The sequence below is a fragment of the Pan troglodytes genome, chromosome 1, assembly GCF_028858775.2.
Source record: "Pan troglodytes isolate AG18354 chromosome 1, NHGRI_mPanTro3-v2.0_pri, whole genome shotgun sequence".
Taxonomy (NCBI): domain Eukaryota; kingdom Metazoa; phylum Chordata; class Mammalia; order Primates; family Hominidae; genus Pan; species Pan troglodytes.
Genome location: NC_072398.2, coordinates 34,638,204 through 34,657,597, shown reverse-complemented (window position 1 = coordinate 34,657,597; position 19,394 = coordinate 34,638,204). Strand labels below are relative to the sequence as shown.

The 19,394-nt window shown below is 41.2% G+C and overlaps 1 protein-coding gene across 1 annotated transcript in view; it reads right to left on the bottom strand.

Annotated features, from left to right (window-relative positions):
• PTPN14 (protein tyrosine phosphatase non-receptor type 14) overlaps nucleotides 1–19,394 on the bottom strand; it is a 201,730-nt gene that overhangs the window by 99,493 nt on the left and 82,843 nt on the right. Inside the window, exons 2-3 of the mRNA XM_054658780.2 lie at nucleotides 15,044–15,371; nucleotides 2,304–2,473 (exon numbers count right to left, since the gene is read on the bottom strand). Of these exons, the coding sequence (XP_054514755.1) occupies nucleotides 2,304–2,473; nucleotides 15,044–15,217 (344 nt within the window). The 5' untranslated portion in view covers nucleotides 15,218–15,371. The remainder of the gene's footprint in view (nucleotides 1–2,303; nucleotides 2,474–15,043; nucleotides 15,372–19,394) is intronic.

Sequence of the window (19,394 nt, the reverse complement as noted above, 5' to 3'; positions counted from 1 at the left end):
AATATGCACTAATTTCTAGTCCACGTTTCACCCTCATCACTCATTACCTTGCAGTTAATGGCCGAGAGCCAAGAATCAACAAGTATTTATTAACTTAATGCTGTGTTCCTAGCACCGTGTAAAGTACTCAAGGAGGATTCAAAAGCCAACGGAAATCATCACATTTTGAGGAGTTAATAATTTCTTGTACAGGAAGAACTTGGATATGTGAATCAACTTGAAAACAGGGAGCAATGGTATGCAACAGAGTGCTTTAAATGTCTATCACATGAAAAACTGAACACTAGGTTTTTTGGATCAAGCTGTAAGCTAACTCACGGCCTCTGTTTGCAATTATGCCATCTACTTACAATACCTTTTGATTTAAAAATAAAAATAAAAAAAAAGGAAAGAACGAAAGTGAAAAAAATAAGCACTTTGGGAGGCCAAGGTAGAAGGATCACCTGAGGCCAGGAGTTCAAGACAGCCTGGGAAATACAGCGAGACTTCATCTCTACAAAATTAGAAGAAAATTTAGCCAGGCTTGGTGGCACATGCCTGTAGTCCCAGCTACTCAGGAGGCTGACGCAGGAGGATTGCGGGAGCCCAGGAGTTTGTGGCTGCAGTGAACTATGATTGTGCCACTGCACTCCAGTGTAAGTGATAGAGCAAGACTCCGTCTCAAAATAAATAAATAAATAAATAAAAGCCAAATTAAAGAAAGCAAGCAGAGGCCGGGCGCAGTGGCTCACGCCTGTCATCCTAGCACTTTGGAAGGCCAAGGCGGGCAGATCATTTGAGGTCAGGAGTTCGAGACCAGCCTGGCCAACATGGTGAAACCCCGTCTCTACCATAAATACAAAAATTAGCCAGCCGTGGTGGCAGGCGCCTATAATCCCAGCCACTCGGGAGGCTCAGGCACGAGAATCGCTTGAACCTGGGAGGTGGAGGCTGCAGTAAGCCAAGATCGTGCCACTGCACTCCAGCTTGGGTGACAGAGCAAGACTCCGTCTCAAATTAAAAAAAGAAAGAAAGAAAAAAGAAAAAGCAAGCAAGCAGAATATTGCCTTAAAATACACTTAAAAATTTCAAGAGCATCCTTACATCAGAAATTTAAAATCTAAAAACTACACAAAAGTCAGGTAGAATACTCTTCCTTCTTCAAAGCATGTTCCCGCATTGCTTCCCAAGCATTCAGAATGACAAGGTCCGAGTAAAAGGCAAAAAGTAAAGGGTTTATGTGATTCCTTTTCCTACCAGAAATATCCATTTGATGAGGAGACTTCCCAGGTATTTTAATGGAAAACTCTTACCAATAAATGAACTATACCAACATCAAAAAAATGCACTTATTCCATTCACTGAATATGCTTTATGAACTTACACAAATCCCTCACTTTACAGATGAGAGGGGAAAACATCATTTCAAAGGCAGCACACGGTTTCTCCAAGCTAAAGCAGACACTGAGTAGCTGCAATACCTGGTTCTCCTCTTCTACTGATGGCTTCTTGTCTCCTCTTATTTAGTAGGGACAATCATCAAAACTCCTGCTCTCGCAACATTTTCCTCCTTAACTTTACTCCCACTTTTAGTTACCTTTCCAATCTTCAAATTCGAAGTCTGATACCACATTTTGTTTGGGGATATTTTTAGGAAAAGGGTGGACAAAACAGAATTAGGTTTTTGTTTTTGTTTTTGAGACAGGGTCTCAGTCTGTTGCCCAGGCTGGAGTACAGTGGCATGATCACGGCTCACTGCAGCCTTGAACTTCTGGGCTCAAGTGATCTTCCAACCTCAGTGTCCCGAGGAGCTGGAACTAAAAGCACAAAACACCATGTCTAGCTAGTTTTTATATTTTTTTCTTTTTGTAGAGACAGGGTCTTGCTATGCTGCCCAGGCTGGTCTCAAACTCTTGGCCTCAAGCTCTCCTCCCACCTCAGCTTCCCAAAGTGTTGATATTACAGGTATGAGCCACCATGCCTGGCCAGGTCATTAATTTTTTATTAAATCCTTGCATGCCTATTTTACCCACAGTCTCCGATGAATATTTCCACGCTGCTAGAGACGAAATTCTGCCTGGCTCAGGATCCCTACTGCCTTACCAGCATTACAGAAAACTGCTGGGGTTAGCTACATGGATTCAACCAAAACTCTAAAGCTGCAAAGCAATGAGTAAACAACCCCCAACTATTTTACCCTCTCCCCCACCACACACCCGCACCCACACCCACACACCCCTACATCAACCAGCTCATCTACTTCATTGGAAGCTTCACAGTTAGTCAACACCCTTATATGGCACACAGGGGGAAAATGCACCTACCTTGTGGCCTCTTGCTGAAGCCATGACACATTTGGCACATAGAACATGACTCCAAAGAAAAGCAAAGGCTCATTAGCGAATTTGTCCAGATGTTTCTTCAGAGGTTTCTCCAGCTCCACCCATCGTGCTTGCTGGCTCTTGCTGAGAAACCAAAGGCCAAAGTAGTGCGTCTAGATAAAAGGGTAAAATAGCATCAGTTCGTGCTCACCACAAGCATCCCAAGGCCACACAAGAAACGAGACTCCAGCATGCTGCATCCCACCCTGGGTTCCCCAGCCCATATACAAGATCCAGCTTTGACATATAACTTTGGGACTAATCAAAAGAAACCACAACCACACACTACTGTAACATACATGGAGTATCCAGATGCAGTATCCCTACTCATTACTACTGTTTGTGCTTGTAGATACCAAAACGCCCATGTAAGGTAAGGGGAGTCGTGCAGGGAAGGGACAGTGCTGACTTTTCCCCTGATATCTGAAGACTGCCTTTTCTGTGTGCCTTCTGCATGCTTCATGATCTCACATGGAGCACACTGGCAAAGACCAACACCGCTCCTGCACCTGCTGCAATGTAACTTATTACTCAATTCCTAAGACAAAACCGCCTGCCAACTGAAAGCTTCTGCACTGTAGAATATTTTCATACAGTACCAGATTTTAAAGGAGAATTTATTCACTCTTTTCGTGTGCTTTAAAAAGTATCATCCTCTTCCACTTTATTATACACGAACTGCAGCAAATCTCTCCCCATATCAAGCTTTGAGAGAGGAAGGATCGCCTCTTCACAGCTGCTGCAGGAGCCCCTGGTGGCTGTTCTTGGCAGATTATGGTGGGATTTGTTAGATGAAAGTGAGATTTTCGCCCTTAGACTTGAAGCCTAAACCAGTTTAGTTTTGAACAACATGCTAAATGATTAAAACAGGTACTTTTATGCACCCAATCCCATCTTTTATATTAATTCATGCTAGGATTTCAGGATTAGCACAACAATCACCAAAAAATAGATCACTGCTTTTGAAGATTCTTTTATATCTCAATTATAACCTAGAATGGTTTACAGCACACCTGGAAATCTGCCTTCAAAAGAATGTTTTCATTACAATGTTTAATTTCCAAAGGCATTCTTATGCTGATGTTCCCACTCCAGCTGGCTGCCCCCTCAACATGACACAGATCAATCCCTGCCACAACGCCACCAAAATCTCTCATGAAGCTTTGACTCTGACTTTACTAGAAAACCAGACGTGCCCTTGCCTATATAAAGCTGCAGACCCAGATGCTTTAAAGATATTTTAAATGGATTTACTTTGAGATGGGGGTAATGATTTGATTAGCTTTCCCCCATGATGTTCCAAAGGACAAGTTCACATCAGAAATCTATGCATTTCTTGAGCAACAAAATGCCAACCAGAGCCAAGGTTATATTTCTATCAACTTAGACAAACTTACTTGGATGAATTCTGACCCTATTATTCATTTCCTAGCTCCACTGAGTCCATTAGTTGTTCCAACCTGAGTGATGACATAGAGGAAATGAAATGTGGCTGAATAGAAAGAAAACAGACTTGGAGGTCAGTCCATCTCCCATCTTTTGCACTCACTGTCTCAGTAACTTTACACAAGTCATTGAGCCTTCTAGACTCTCAGAGTTTTCTCCTCTGCAAAATGGGGATGATGGTTACAACTTTTGCCCACAGGCTCTGAGAGGTGTAAATGAGATAATGCCTGTCAATCACCTGCATGACACATGGTAAGTAACTACTTCATAAGTGGTACCTTCTATTGCTGCTGCGGCTGCACGACTACTACTCCTGTTACCACCACCACCACCACCATCATCATCATCAGTAAATCAAAGCAGGTAAACCTCATGAATCTTTTTCATCAGCACTACTGACATCTCTGTGAACCAGAGAATTAGGAAACAGAGGTTATCTGGGAGTCAGTGAGAAAAAGCAGGCAAAGGTAGAAGCTGGAACATCTACAAATAACATAAATATCCAAAAGATGTAAGGAAAAAAAAATCACAAAGCTATACCTCCACTAAGATTTTGAGGATCTCATGACAGATGATATTGGGACACTGGAACATCGCTCTGATGCTATCCTCTGAGATCTATGATGTAGGCTTAAGCTAACCTTAACATGAAGTCATTTGGGTATTCAATTCAAGAAACTTATCTGAAAAGGGTCCAAAGTAGCTCTGCATTATACTGAATTCCTGTATGGAACACAGGGCTGTATGAGGGTATTCCACGGTATTTCGGATGCCTAGGAGTGAGTCTCCATATAATAAATTATGTAATATATGTAATTAACATGCTATGCAGCAATTATTAAAGTTGGAAAAGAGCCCTTTTATAAGCATGAGTGGAGAAACAGAGGGCAAACTTCACAATTGCTTAACAGGCTAACCATGATTTATCATCTTTCACTAAAAGTAGTTTTAACATTTGGGAGATATTTTTATGGTCCACACTTCATTCAAATTAGTAATATTCAAATTATAGAGGGCCACAGTAACTGCATAAATGTTCTACAATCGATTTTAAAAAACAGTTACAATTTTTATTGCTTCTTTGTCTTGAAAGCTATTTTAAATTTCCTTTTCTCATTCCCATCCATCCAGATCATTAAACCAGACCTGACCTCCACCCCAGAAATCCCTCAGAGAAAGAATATTCCATGGAGTATACACACACGAACATGTATGTGCACACATACAACACACACAAAATGCACACTACAGCTGCACATACACACACTCCTGTGCATACACACATATGGATATGTTGAGGAGGATGATGAGGTACAAGAGAAATGACAGTAAGGCAATAATCTTGAGCCAGAGCTCTAAATAACAAAGTAAACCACTTCTAATAGAAAAACCTAATTCATGGCATAAATTCATCACTGCTGTTGTACAGCACCTTCCAGAGGACACAGAATATTTCAGGGTGACTCACCAGGTAATTATCCAGTGAAATAATTACATAACTATGGAAGAAATGGGGTGTCCAGTGCAGGGCAGAATTGGGGGAGGCAGGTAATCTGGAGGACAGAGTTTGTATCTACTCACAGCCAGAACATCCTAACTTTAGAACTGTCAAATTCAGTTCTCTAGCAGGAAGAAAGTCCATCCCCACCCTGATTTTTGAAGCTATGCCCAAAGTAACCTTTTCCATTCCCACCCTACTCCTCCTGTTCTTCCTCTAGCTATTTTCCTACTCTGGAGTAGAAAGACCCTGCCTTGAAAGTCCAATACAGCACACGTTTATTCTCCCACGTCTACACAGTGCCTCACAGGAAATGGAATCAGAGCCTAGGCTTTCATTTCAACTAGCATGTGCACCAATCAACTTCCTGTGTATTATCCAAGGAACTACTAATCCTGTCAAGCCCAGCTGAGACCCCACCAGGCTGGTTTGTGGTTGACTTGCCAATTTAAACTCTAGCTCAATTTTGAAAGCTGAGCTTAGCTGCTAAACATTGCCACATGGTTGAAGAAAGCATGGTGGATGATTGCAAATAGAAACCACCTTCTCCATGACAGCAAGAGGATCCCATCATATTACCTGAGTAAATGCCTGAAATATCTGTTCTGTCTATATCTCAGGCACCAAAAGTAAGCCAGACTCATTTAATCCTCATGATACCTCCTCTGGGTGAGGTATGAATCCCATTTTATTGCTCCAGTTTTCTTAAGAAAACTAGAACACACAGCTCTGGTGCCATGAGTTCTGCAATAAGTTTACTGCAATGATGAGAAAAGAAGACAGAAGAGCCAGTCCTCAGGGACAAGAACCACATCCCTGAACCACTTACAAAAAATGCACTACGATGAAACCAAGTAGGGAAAGCCACACTAAAATGTCATTTTTATGTGAGCAGCTTCCTCATTTATTTGGTTTGGTGTACTGCATTTTAACACAGGAAACATACATTTAAGCATATACTAAAAAATCGGCTAGTTTCTTCAGTGGCAGATTGGTGTGTGGATACTACAGCGTCAAAATGTCCATCTTTTGGTATTATGGAAAGATTCTAGAGAATAAGGGCCCTTAAAAGTAGTTTTGAGGGCAGGGGACATATGGGAACTCTCCGTACCTTTTGCTCAATCTTGCTGTGAAACTAAAACTGCTCTAAAGAAATAAAATCTATTAAAAAGTAGTTTGGGGTGGTTTTTATTTGTTTGTTCATTTATTTGTAAAGAGATGGTATAATCCCCCACCTTAGCTATTAAAAGGGAAATATTTTTGGAGGGTTTTGTTTTTCCAGTTTTGTGACAATGGCACAGACTTTAATGCTATTTGTAAGAGGTTTAGATGCAGTCTTGGCAATTACCAAGGATTAAAGCCATGATCTTATCTCAAGCATTTTGAAGAGTTACTCATCCAGAAGCAAAAGTTTAAAATATCTTGCATTTAGTTGTAATAGGTTGCCTATCTTACCCAGTATTTCAGCTGTAAATTAAGAAACGGTGTGCTTCCACATAAAATATATGAATTACATATTATACAAGCACGAACAGTTTCACTGAGGCATGGAAAATACTTCAAAAGATGACTATAAGCAGACTCTGAAATAGCACTTCATGCAATTACATTCCAATGGCTTTGGAAAATAAGCCACTGTACATCAGTTGGATAACGGTAGAAAAGAACTTGTGTGTAATCAACCTCTACTCTGGGTAGGTCTGAGATTTCTATAACTGACACATCTATAATTAACAACTGCACCCTCTTCATTTTCCTAGCCAATCTCTTTATAAAAGTACATGAAAAGAAACTGCAGAGTAACACAGACCCAAGAAGCAAGTCCCATAGCCAAGAAAAACCACTCTTCTGAGACTGTACGACTCACCTAGAATACACAGAAAGATGAAGACGTACAAGTTAAGACTGGCGAATAGTTCACCCACAATCTCTATACCTAGAAAATGGAGATGCCGGTGCCATTACATTCTAGGACTGACATTAAGCTAATAATGTTTCACACTGTCATTTTTACAAAGACAAAAAGCAACACAAAACTTAAAGATGAGAAATCTCCCCCAGCAGTCTACTCTTCAGTCGATTCTTAATCAGCATTGATTATTTTAATCCTTTGCAAATACACATATATACTGACGTGATTAAACAAGCTATAAAATACAGCAGAATTCCACTATTATCTGCCAGGGCATGAGGTGTTGCATTTAATTGAGTACCCCCCAAATCCCACATAAATTATTAATTGCCAAAAGATTAGCATGAAATCAAACCACAGAAATATTCTTCATGTAAGTTAACTTTTATGTGATAATAGGAAATGCATGTTAAGTTTCTTATCTTTATAATCTCTAGTCATTATGAAAATAGCAAAATGTGGAAAATTTCTACTGTAGTGATAGCTTTGGGTAAAACAGCTTTTAGTAAAGATCAAAATATAAATTTGCAAAAGAAAACGGGGATAAATTAGAGGATAAGGACTTACTCTTTGAAATGATTATAGTTTGGTTTTTAAAAGCTTTTTTACACTCTTTTAAAAACCAAGGCTCTTAGGCTTAGCCTTAGGAGAGAGCCGAGAGTTATGAAAGTCACCATTCTCCAGAGCACTGGATTTCCCCAGAGCAGTTCTCTACCTCAAATAGGGTTTACCAATGAACTGAAGGGTATCTCAGGTGCCTTTGTTATATCATTTATCCTTCTTCCACTTGTTAAGTTAAAAGTAGAGCCAAGGTTATTCTAGCATATTTTTACATTTTATTAGAATGCTTATACTCACTATTACCATTAAATGCCCCCCTTGCGTTTCTTAGAATAGCACTGTTCAGCAGAAATCAAATGTGAGTTACATATTTAATTTTAAATCTTCTAGAAGCCACATTGATTTAAAAGTACCAAAAGTGAAATTACTTTTAATAAATATTATTTAAAACACGTTCAAAATATCATTGCAACCTGTACTCAAACATACATATAATTAATGAGTATTTTAGTTTTCTCATACTATGTCTTCAAAATCTGATGTGTTTTTACACTTACCACACATTTCAGTTCAAAATAGCCACATTTCACATGTTCCATAACCACATGTGGCTACCATATTGGACAGCACAACCTTAAATTAATCCTAGCTGTTCGAGGAACTGAAAGACTTTGCTATTTTAACTCAATATAAGATCACAGTTTCATCTATATCTATATCTATATCTATACCGAGAGAGAGAGAGAGAGAGAGAGAGAGAGACAGAGAGATTCACTCTGTCACCCAGGCTGGAGTGCAGTAGTATGTTAATAGCTCACTGCAGCCTCGTTCTCCCGAGCTCAAGGGATCTTCCTGCCTCAGACTCCCAAGTAGCTGGGACTACAGGCATGCATCACCATGCCTGGCTAATTTTTTATTTTTTTTGTAGAGCTGGATCTCACTATGTTCTCAGGCTGGTCTTGAACCCCTGAGCTCATGTGACCTTCCATCTTGGCCTCCCAGTGTTAGGACTATAGTTGTGAGCTACCAGGCCTGGCCCCAGTTTCTAATAATTAAAGTCATCTAAAAATGGAACAAGCAGACTTACAAAAGGGTGACAGCCCAGTCTCTGGAAGTGTCATGGCAGAGGCTGGATGGCTTGGGTGGTGTTTTGCAAAGAAGGCAGCCACATCGAGTGCTTCCTATGCCAGGCACTGTAATACTGTGGCAACTATGAAAAACTAACTCTCTGAATCCTCCCAACAATTTGTAGAGGTGGCTACTATTACCATCTCCATTTTACAGATAAGAAAACTGAGGCACAGGGTACTTCAGTAGCTATTTAAGGTTACATAGCTAGTAAATGGCAGAACCAGGATTCAAACTCAGGCAGTTTGGTCCAAGCTGACATTCCTAGCCACCAAACTCTGCTGTGTTTTCATGTACTTCTTTTTTAAACCGTGAGAATCAGTCATAAGGCACCAGTGTTTTAACTCTTTTTCCCTTAACCTAGGCTAGTTATTTTCAAACTGAGATAGGGCTCCAGATATCCTGTCTCCTCTGTAAAAGGCCCAGCTCCATTTACACATCCATGTTCTACCAAAGATTTGCAGAAAAGGGTTAAACCCACTGATCCAGACATATTATAATGACATTATCAGAATTCTGATTTTCTGAGCTTCCTATATCTCTGGAATGTCTTTGTTAATAGAGCTCCCAAGCAGCAACTTATCCCTGATTTTTCCCTCATCTTTAAAACAATGAAAACACACTTTTCCTAAGCAGTTCATCTCATGACCTCTTGCCAGGTTTACAGTTGTGCCCACTGGCATCTCTGTTCCTCCCCTCTGATCCCCACTCTTTTCTTCTTTTTTTTTTTTTTGAGACAGAGTCTCACTCTGTCACCCAGGCTGCAGTGCAGTGGCACAATCTCAATCTCGCCTCACTGCAACCTCCACCTCCCAGATTCAAGCGATTCTCCTGCCTCAGCCTCCTGAGTGGCTGGGATTACAGGCATGCACCACCTTGCCCAGGTAATTTCTGTATTTTTAGTAGAGATGGGGTTTCACTATGTTGGCCAGGCTGGTCTCGAACTCCTGACTTCAGGCGATCTGCCCGCCTCAGCCTCCCAAAGTGCTGGGATTACAGGCATGAGCCACTGTGCCCAGCTGATCCCCACTCTTTTCTTTTTTTTTTTTTGAGACGGTATCTCACTCTGTCACCAAGCTGGAGTGCAGTGGCGCGATCTTGGTTCACTGCAACCTCCAACTCCCTGGTTCAAGCGATTCTCCTCCCTCAGCCTCCCAAATAGTTGGGATTACAGGCATGTGCCACCACGCCCAGATAATTTTTTGTATTTTAGTAGGGACGGGGTTTCACCATGTTGGCCAGGATGGACTCGATCTCCTGACCTCGTGATCCGCCTGCCTCGGCCTCCCAAAGTGCTGGGATTACAGGCGCAAGCCACCACGCCTGGCCGATCCCCACTCTTTTCTACTACTGAGTTCTACTGAGTTCTTTACCTAACATGCAAGGTAACCATGTCATGCTCCTCCTTGGAGTCCTCTGATGACCTTACACTTCACAGCAATGTTTTATTCCCCACATAGTTCAAAAGAGTATTTTCTGGAAGGCTAGGATAACTGTGAAACACTTACTGGAACACCGTTTTCTTTCTTTTACTATAGAATTGAGGAAAGAATGTTTCCCAAAGCATTTTACCATACTCCCTGTTCCCCCACTACAAGTCTCTGGGAACTGGAACAGTGGCGTCAGCTGCCAGGGTTTGAACCGGCCTCACAACTTACCAGCCCAGTGACTGTGGGCAGGTCACCCTATGCTGCAGCCTCCCCATCTGTAACATAGGAACAACAAGAGTAGGGACACATCACAGACTTGTTATGAGAACTACATGAGCTGATATATGGAAACTGCTCAGCAGAGTATACACAATCAAAAGGTGGTAATCATCCTTTGTAACTTATTTTAGAAATACTATCCTATAGATCTAGTTAAAACTCCCTAGGCAGACACAGCAAACCCTTCAAAAGCAGACTCCATCCTGCCCCTTCCTCCTTTACCCTCCTTCCCTTCCATGACCCTTTCATACACACACATAAACAACACACACACACACACACATCAGTGCAAACTGAACTCTGCCTTTCCCTGAAAATTCCCCTCCACACACACACACACACACACACACACACAGAGATCAGTGCAAACTGAACTCTGCCTTTCCCTGAAAATTCTAACACACACACACACACACATCAGTGCAAACTGAATTCCGCCTTTCCCTGAAAATTCCATGTTCTTTCCTGTTTCTGTACGCAGCACAAGCCGTTCCCTTTGCTTTGTTTCTTGTTTGTCCTGTTCTCTAAACTCTAGGAGCAAAGACCCTATCTGGTTTCTGGGAGCAGGGACCCTATCACATTCAGCTTTCCCAGAGCATGACTGTTTGCTGACAATAGGAACCAGGCCTGGATCCTTCTGAATGCCACGTTAAATAGCAGCATATCATATTTGTCCAAATCTATAGAATGTACAACACCAAAAGTAAGCCCTAATGTAAACTCCAGACTCTGGATGATAATGATGTGTCAATGTAGGTTCAATAATCATAACAAATGTACCACTCGGGGGGTGATGTTGACAGTGGGGGAGGGTGTACATGCACGGGGCCAGGGGTATATGGAAATTCTCTGTACCTTCCTCTCAATTTTACTGTGAATCTAAAATTGCTCTAAGAAATCAAAGTCTTAAAAGTAAAAATAAAGTCTATTAAAAATTATCTAATAAAATTTAGTGGCAAAACAATTAATGTAAATAAAAAATTTAATAAAAAAATTTTAATCCACCATACATCCTTTCCTAATATAAAGCTATTACAAAATTTATGCTATACCTAAACTACTTCTAATGGCAAAGCCAAATATCCACCATAATCTAGTTTCCAAGACTTCATAAAGGCTAAACATATTGCCCTGGGCACAGTGTCTCACATCTATAATCCCAGCACTTTGGGAGGCTGAAGCGGGAGGATCACTTGAGCCCAGGAGTTTGAGACCAGCCTGGGCAATACAGTGAGATCCCATCTGTACAAAAAATTTAAAAATTTGCTGGGCATGGTAGCATGTGCCTGTAGTCTCAGCTACTTGGGAGGCTGAGGTGGGAGGATCACTTGAGCCCAGGAGGTTGAGGCTGTAGTGAGTCATGATCGTACCAGTGCACTCCAGTCTGGGCAATAGAGCAAGATCCTGTCTCAACTGGAAAAAAAAAAAAAAAGATTAAATATATTTTGGCTGGGTGTGTGGCTCACACCTGTAATCCCAGCACTTTGGGAGACCAAGGCAGGAAGATCACTTGAGCCAGGAGGTGGAGGCTGAATGAGCCATGATCGTGCCACTGCACTCCATCTTGTGCAACAGAGTTAGGCCCCAACACCCCTCCCAAAAAAGACTAAACTTTTTGTTATATTTTAGATTGGCTGTCACCTTCTCCTCTAAAGCAGCATCGGCTCTATTTGAAAAATGACCCAAATACAAATTCAAGGTATGAGGAGCAGACCCTGAGTTCACCTCCTCTTACTTCTGCTTTTGGATAGAGGATGCATTCTTCTTTAAGGTGTGTGTGTGCAAAAGAAGAACAAAGTATCAGATTACTCTATCTGATCCTTTAATTCAGGAGAATCCAGAGGATTGATTCCCAAAAGGGCACAACTTCAATGTTACCTGTCATGGAAGGAAAGCATAAAATTCAAAAAGAAAGTGATTTGGTCGAATGTGGATGCACCCATTAGGACGTGTCAAAATAAAGTCAGTATTAAACACAAACCCCACCTCAGCAATGGAATGTGAATCACACTACGGCACACATTTGGCAATGCACTGCTTTATTCTTTGTGATAAGGTAGTTGTGGGATGATCCAGGGTTGACTTTTGCCTTCTCACTGAGAAAACCAATAGTCTGCTGAAAGCCATTATTACCATACACATCTCCACACACCCCCCACCATTTGTTATAAACTCTAGCTTGACCTAGTGATTCAGAGGGATGCCTTCTCAGCCCCCAAAATGTTGGCTGCTCTTTCACATCCTTGGATCTTTGATAATCCAGTCCCCCACACTAAAGATGACATGGTCTTCTTTTCTACCTGCTGGACTCATACATATCCTTCAAGTTTTGGTTCAGAGTAAAGGCTTTGTTCATCTTCCATCAACTCTTTCACTCTCACCAGCAAGACTGCAGTGTTCAGTGGGCTGGATTGCGCACTGCACAACACTAAGGAAGCCATCGCCTTTTGGGCCTACCCCTGCATTCTATTTTAGCTTGGACCACATTCGATATTAACTGTTCATCTAAAGGCTGGACTCCCCTATTGTTCTGTGCATGTCTTGAAGGTAAAATTGTACCTTATTTATCTTCATTTCACCAAGTTCTAAAAAAGTGCCTGGCACAAGATGGTTGTTCAATATTTTCTTTAACAAAAAATGTTTTTTTTTAAGTTGTTTATTAAGACTCTCAAATTTGAACAATTATAAATTATTAAACACAGCACTATACATTTTCCATACAGGAACTCTTTTAATATTTACAACAGCCCTGTGAAGTAAGCATTATTATTGCCATTTTATAGGTAGGAAACTTATGCCTCAAAAGATTCAGTAACTTTTCCATTGTCACCCAGCTAATAAATGACAGAAGAGTAAGCTGAACCCAAGACCAAGATTCCAATGCCTATCCTTGTAACCACATGCTACACTGTCCCCCGATGCATATGAGGAATAATTAGTTGCTCTAATTTGAGTGACTGGAAGTACTTAAAAGTAAAAATACTAGTTTTCTATAAGAACTTAGACAAGTCTCTTCCCCAATCAGTATTTGTTTTTCCTTTATGCCCAGGCATACATGCAAATGTGTGTTTAAATGTGTGTATCCTAATGTGTTACCAACGAGAAAAAGAGAGCCAGCTACCCATCAACAAGATGAGAACATTTCACACATTTATTCTACTGTGGCAGTTACCAAGCTACTAATACATACATCCATTGTCCAAGACAGTCTCCTGCACAGAAAAATATACCTAAAAGGAATACCTGATCACTGAAACCAAAGTATAAACACCAAGAACAGCAGGAGACAGATGCATTTCAGGTGAAACAGTTTCCCTGAGAAAAACAGCCAGCCTGTAGAAGACGTCTTTAGAAGGGACTTTCAGAGCAGGAAAGGGGAGAGGAAGACCCTCCTGGGCCCCCATTCCTTTGTAAGCAGGTGGAGAGAGGCCACATGCAATCACTTCCAACAGTGATTGCCACCCCTCTTCTGTCATCGAGGTCCTGGGCAATGCTGTCACTTGGACTCTCCAAGAGCCCAGGGACCTAGGACAATTACACACAGCTTTTCCTTGCCCTCAGGAATGTCTCAGCCTCAGGGGCTTGCAGTCATTCAGTATTGGCAACCACTCAACCATACCACCTTCCCCACTGCTCAATATGTCAGACAGCTCTCAAGACACAGATGCTGAAGTGTGGATTGCTCACAAAAGTTTCTTGTCCTAAACGTCTGTATGACTGAAAACAGAAGGGCTTGGCTGTCATAAACAACATACTGCTCTGAAAGTCCCTTCTAAAGAGTGATAGCATGACTTTCTAAGTGGTCAGCCCTGCTTTTGCTTAAAAGCCATCTCACAGACGGCGTGAAGGCAACGAGGGCTGTGAGGAATCTTAAAAAGAAGAAAACCTCTGTTTTGCAGGCTCCCACAAAAAGCCTCACTGGTCATGCTCACTCTAAATGGTTTTTCTCTTTATTCGGTGGGGGTTTTTTTTTTTAGAGGAAAATATAGAAACAACCAAAAAAAAAAAAAAAAAAAAAAAAAGGCAGCTGCATGCATCCGTATGTGGGCGTTTTTTCTCCTTAATGTGCAGCCAGAATGCCAAAATACCAGCTACCCACTCAATTGTTTTAAAGAGAGAAAATGACTTTGGTGGGGAGAGTCTCTCATTTTCAACTCCCCCAAAACCTCTTCCCCAGCTGAAATAAAAGGAAACCTGCCACGCCATGCAGCTCTACGCGGTGTTCACATCAGCACAAGTCTCCCCATCCAATGATGGATAAGATCACAGCCGTGCTAAGAATAACAGGATTCTTATAAACACATCGTCGCTTAGGCCAAAAAACACGACAGATGCCAAGAAACAGATGGCTGGTCCCTTCGGTGAGTTCTCCTTCACGTACCCAACACGCATGCACGCGCACATGCGCACACAGACACACCCCTCTTACCTCTCGCAGCTCCAGCCTCTGGGCCACAGCCTCCAGGCATTCTTGCCCTGTGCTTTCCACCGACAGCGTGCACTCGATAACATTGCTGTCCAGCAGGCGAATCCGTGTGACAAAGCAGTTCTTGCTCAGGACGTTGTAGCGCCGTGTCCGGCGGAGCTTCAGACCAAAAGGCATGGCTATGTGGTCCTCGGACGCCGCCCTCCTATCCTGGCGCACACGCCCCTGAGATGGCCTTAGCAGTTTCGTGACTGGAAAATTACACTATCACCTGTGCTCCTCCAGGCAGGGAAAAGGGTGTCCATGCCCAGTGTGGCCCTCTGGAAGACAGCTGTAAATGCAAAAGAAACGCCATGGTCATGCTCCAGAAGGGACCTGTCAATGGTACCATATTCCACACACACAGAAGCCCCTCCCGCCCAAACGGATCAACACTCAGGTTTGATAAGCTGCAAGTTCTGGAGTTCCTAAGTGTCTTGGCAGAGCCCATGCCCTATGCCTTATCTTACAAGGGTGATACGATAAAAGCTACTTTACAGTTGAAGAAAGGAAGGTTCAAAGAGATTAAAGCATTCATTCACAGGTGCACAGTGTAAATGGCAAAGCCAGAATTTAAACCAATGTCTATGTAACTTCAGTTCACATGCGTTTTTCACTATGCAATACTGTCCACTCAAGAAAGTGCTAGGAGGCTGGGCGTGGTGGCTCATGCCTGTAATCCCAGCATTTTGGGAGGTTGAGGCGGAAGGGTTACTTAAGCCCAGGAGTCCAAAACCAGCCTGGACAACACAATGAGACCCTGTCTGTACAAAAAAAAAATAAATAAATAAAAATTAGCCAGGCATGATGGCGTGTGCCTGTAGTCCCAGCTACTTGGGAGGCTGAGATGGGAGGATCTCTTGAGCCTGGGAGGCCAAGGCTGCAGTGACCCATGATCATGCCTGCACTCCAGCTTGGGCAACAGAGTAAGATTCTGTCTCAAATAAAAAAAATTAAATTAAATTTAAAAGCCCACTAGGAGTGGAACTTGAACACTGGTGTTTTGTTTTTTAAATTTCTAAATATATTGTCTCATTCCAACTTCATGAACAACCCTATGGTGTCTATTTTACAGATGAAAAAAGTAAGGTTTAATGACTTAAGTGCCTCACTGAATTTAAAATTTGATCTTGTTCCTCCTCACTCTTTGTAACACTGCCTCTTTACTCTTATTAACATTATTTACTTTTATTTTCATGTCTTATGTTTTAACTTTATTATTTACTTAGAATGAATGATAAAGTGGTGGGAATATGCATTTAATATAATCAGTTACTTCCTTTTTTTTTTTTTTTTTTTTTTGTGAAGACGGAGTCTCACCTTGTTGCCCAGGCTGGAGTGCAGTGGTGCAATCTTGGCTCAGTGCAACCTCCGCCTCCCAGGTCCAAGAGATTCTCCTGCCTCAGCTTCCCAAGTAGCTGGGATTACAGGCACCCGCCACCACACCTGGCTATTTTTTTAATTTTATTTTTAATAGAGCCGGGGTTTCACCATATTGGCCAGGCTGGTCTTGAACTCCTGAACTCATGTGATCCACCCGCCTTGGCCTCCCAAAGTACTGGGGTTACAAGCGTGAGCCAACGCACCCGGCCAGTTACTTCCTTTTTTTTTTTTTTAATGGAAAGATATGAATTATTCAAAGCACTTAAAAATCACAACTCTTTGTCCTTTTTTTAACAAATATTTAGACAGATGTGGGGAACCACCCTACCATCATCTTGTTCCTTTACAAAATCTTGATGCAAAAGTCCTGTAACCAAATCACAGATAATTTAATTTACTATTATAGTAACAAGACTTACTGACACCCTGATGTCCCACCAAATGAAAATGATGACATTATTGCCATGGACAACACAAGAATAAAATAACAACAAAAGTGGCCTTATTGCTCCACCCTGAGCCAGCAATCTTGCTGGGAGGCTCATTAAACTTGTCTTTCAAAGAAGCCAGAAATGTCCAGAAAACTTTTCTGTCCAAATGTTCTGTTCTCCATTAAGCCCAACGGACTATCTCTTGCTCATCTGATTGTTTTGTTAACTTGATTCCCTAACTCAGGCAGATCCACTAGGATTTACACTCTTCATCCATCTGCCGACACAGGATTACCCCCTGAGCCCCAAGACACTTGGATGTACAAATAGGAATAGCTACTACTTGTAGGAATTCTTAAAGTAATAAATAAAATGGCTTCAATATTTATAAACCACTCCCTGCCAGTACTCATGCCTCATGGAGGTTGTCAGGTTATAACCCTGCAACACAGCAAAACACACTCCTCAGCCTCCCACAGCAGGTCTTTGATACTTGCTGTGGGCACATTCCTTAACATGACAGGTATATGTTTTATGACGGCTTAAAATACATATGCTAGAAACTCTGGCTTGGTAAAATATATTAACATTTCTAAATCACTTTATGTTGGCAGAGTATCATGTTTACCTCTAAGGTAAGCCAATCTGATTTCTTGATAGGTACAGAAAAGAATATGAAATGACCCACCCACCCCCAACCCCAAGAAAAACAGTGGGGGGAAGCCAAAATTCAAATAGACAGCCCTTAGATGTTTACTACTCATGAATTCCCCTCAACTTATTAAAGCACAGAACACAAGAGGCCAAGATTCAATTCCTGCATTAACCAGAGAGCCTCAAACAGAGAAAAATATTTGCTCTGTGGGCACAAGCCACATTTCTAACCCTGAGCCAGGCACTTTACATTTGGGTGTGTCTCACTGTAAACACCTAGGAAAGAATGTGGCTGGCTTGGTACGCATTTATCCCAGCAAAAACAATCTCTACTACATATTCTATGGGACATCATTTGCAATGCATAACTAGTGAAATAAAAAGTAAACTTTAAACAACATGTATAGATGATTGGAATTTTTATGATACACAAAAACACATTAACAGGAAAGAATGTAAGTTTGGCAAAATTATTATCTCAGAGCTACTTGATATTAAATAGAATTCTAACCTTAGGCATTTCTACATTGTTCTAGCATCTTACAGCTGCCTTATATTATTTTTGTAAATAAAGATTATTTTAAAGTACATTATCTACTGAAAATGGTGTATCAGGAGCGATGGCTTTATATTCATGGCTAGCAGATAATCTGGTAATATATCTCCTAGAAAATACATATTTTGATTTCTAAAAGACTTTTAAAATCTCCAGTTGACAAAAATACTTGCAAGATACGGTATCAGCAAAATGTAAGAAAACTGGTCTGATCCTTTTAAAAGTCAATGTCATGAAACAAAAATTGGGCATGAGGAGGGGGAGGCCGTACAGGCTGCTGTAGAATAAAAGAGATTTAGGAATTATGAAAACAAAATGTAGTGTGTGAACCCTGACTAAATCCAGGTGTGAAAAAAAAATAGCTGTAAAAGATACAGATAATTAGGGAAGTTTGAAAAACAGAAATTAGATGATATTAATGTATTTTTATTAATTTTCTTCAGATTTTGATAGAATTGTGGTTATGTAGGAGAATAGATGGAATTGTGTTAAGAGATGCCAGTGGATATATCGGGGTAAAGAAGTCATGATGCCTGTAACTTGCTTTCCAATGGTTTTTTGCAAAACCAACACATACGGCTGGGTGCGGTGGCTCACACCCATAATCCTAGCACTTTGGGAGGCCAAGGCCAGTGGATCACCTGAGGTCAAGAGTTTGAGACCAGCCTGGCCAACATGGTGAAACCTAGTCTCTACCAAAAATACAAAAATTAGCCAGGCATGGTGGTGTGTGCCTGTAATCCCAGCTACTCGGGAGGCTGAGGCAGGAGAATTGCCTGAACCCAGGAGGCAGAGGTTGCAGTGAGCTGAGATGGCACTATTGCACTCCAGCCTGAGCAACAGAGCAAAAACTCTCAAAAACAAAAAAAAGAAAAGAAAAGAAAAGAAAAACCAACACATACACCATACACACATAAGCACATCTATAAATTCAAAGTTAAAATAAATATACAAAATGTTAACAGTTGTTGAATCTGTGAGTATACAGATACTCACTCTACTGTTCTTTTAGGTTTTCTATATACCTAAAAGTTTTCATAATCAAAAGTTAAAAAGAAGGCAATCCTCAATGCCGATAGTAAACATGCTCATATCTAGTCACTGCTGAATTTAAATGATGCTGCCTCTTTCTATGGACTTCTCTGATCCTTAATATCACAGGTAATCTTTTCTGTCTGAATTCCCACAGCCATTGGTGCTTATTTTAATATACTAATCTAGCTTATGTTAAAAATATCAGCACACTTTGACACTAAACTTCCTCAGAGCTAGAAACACATTTTTTTCACCT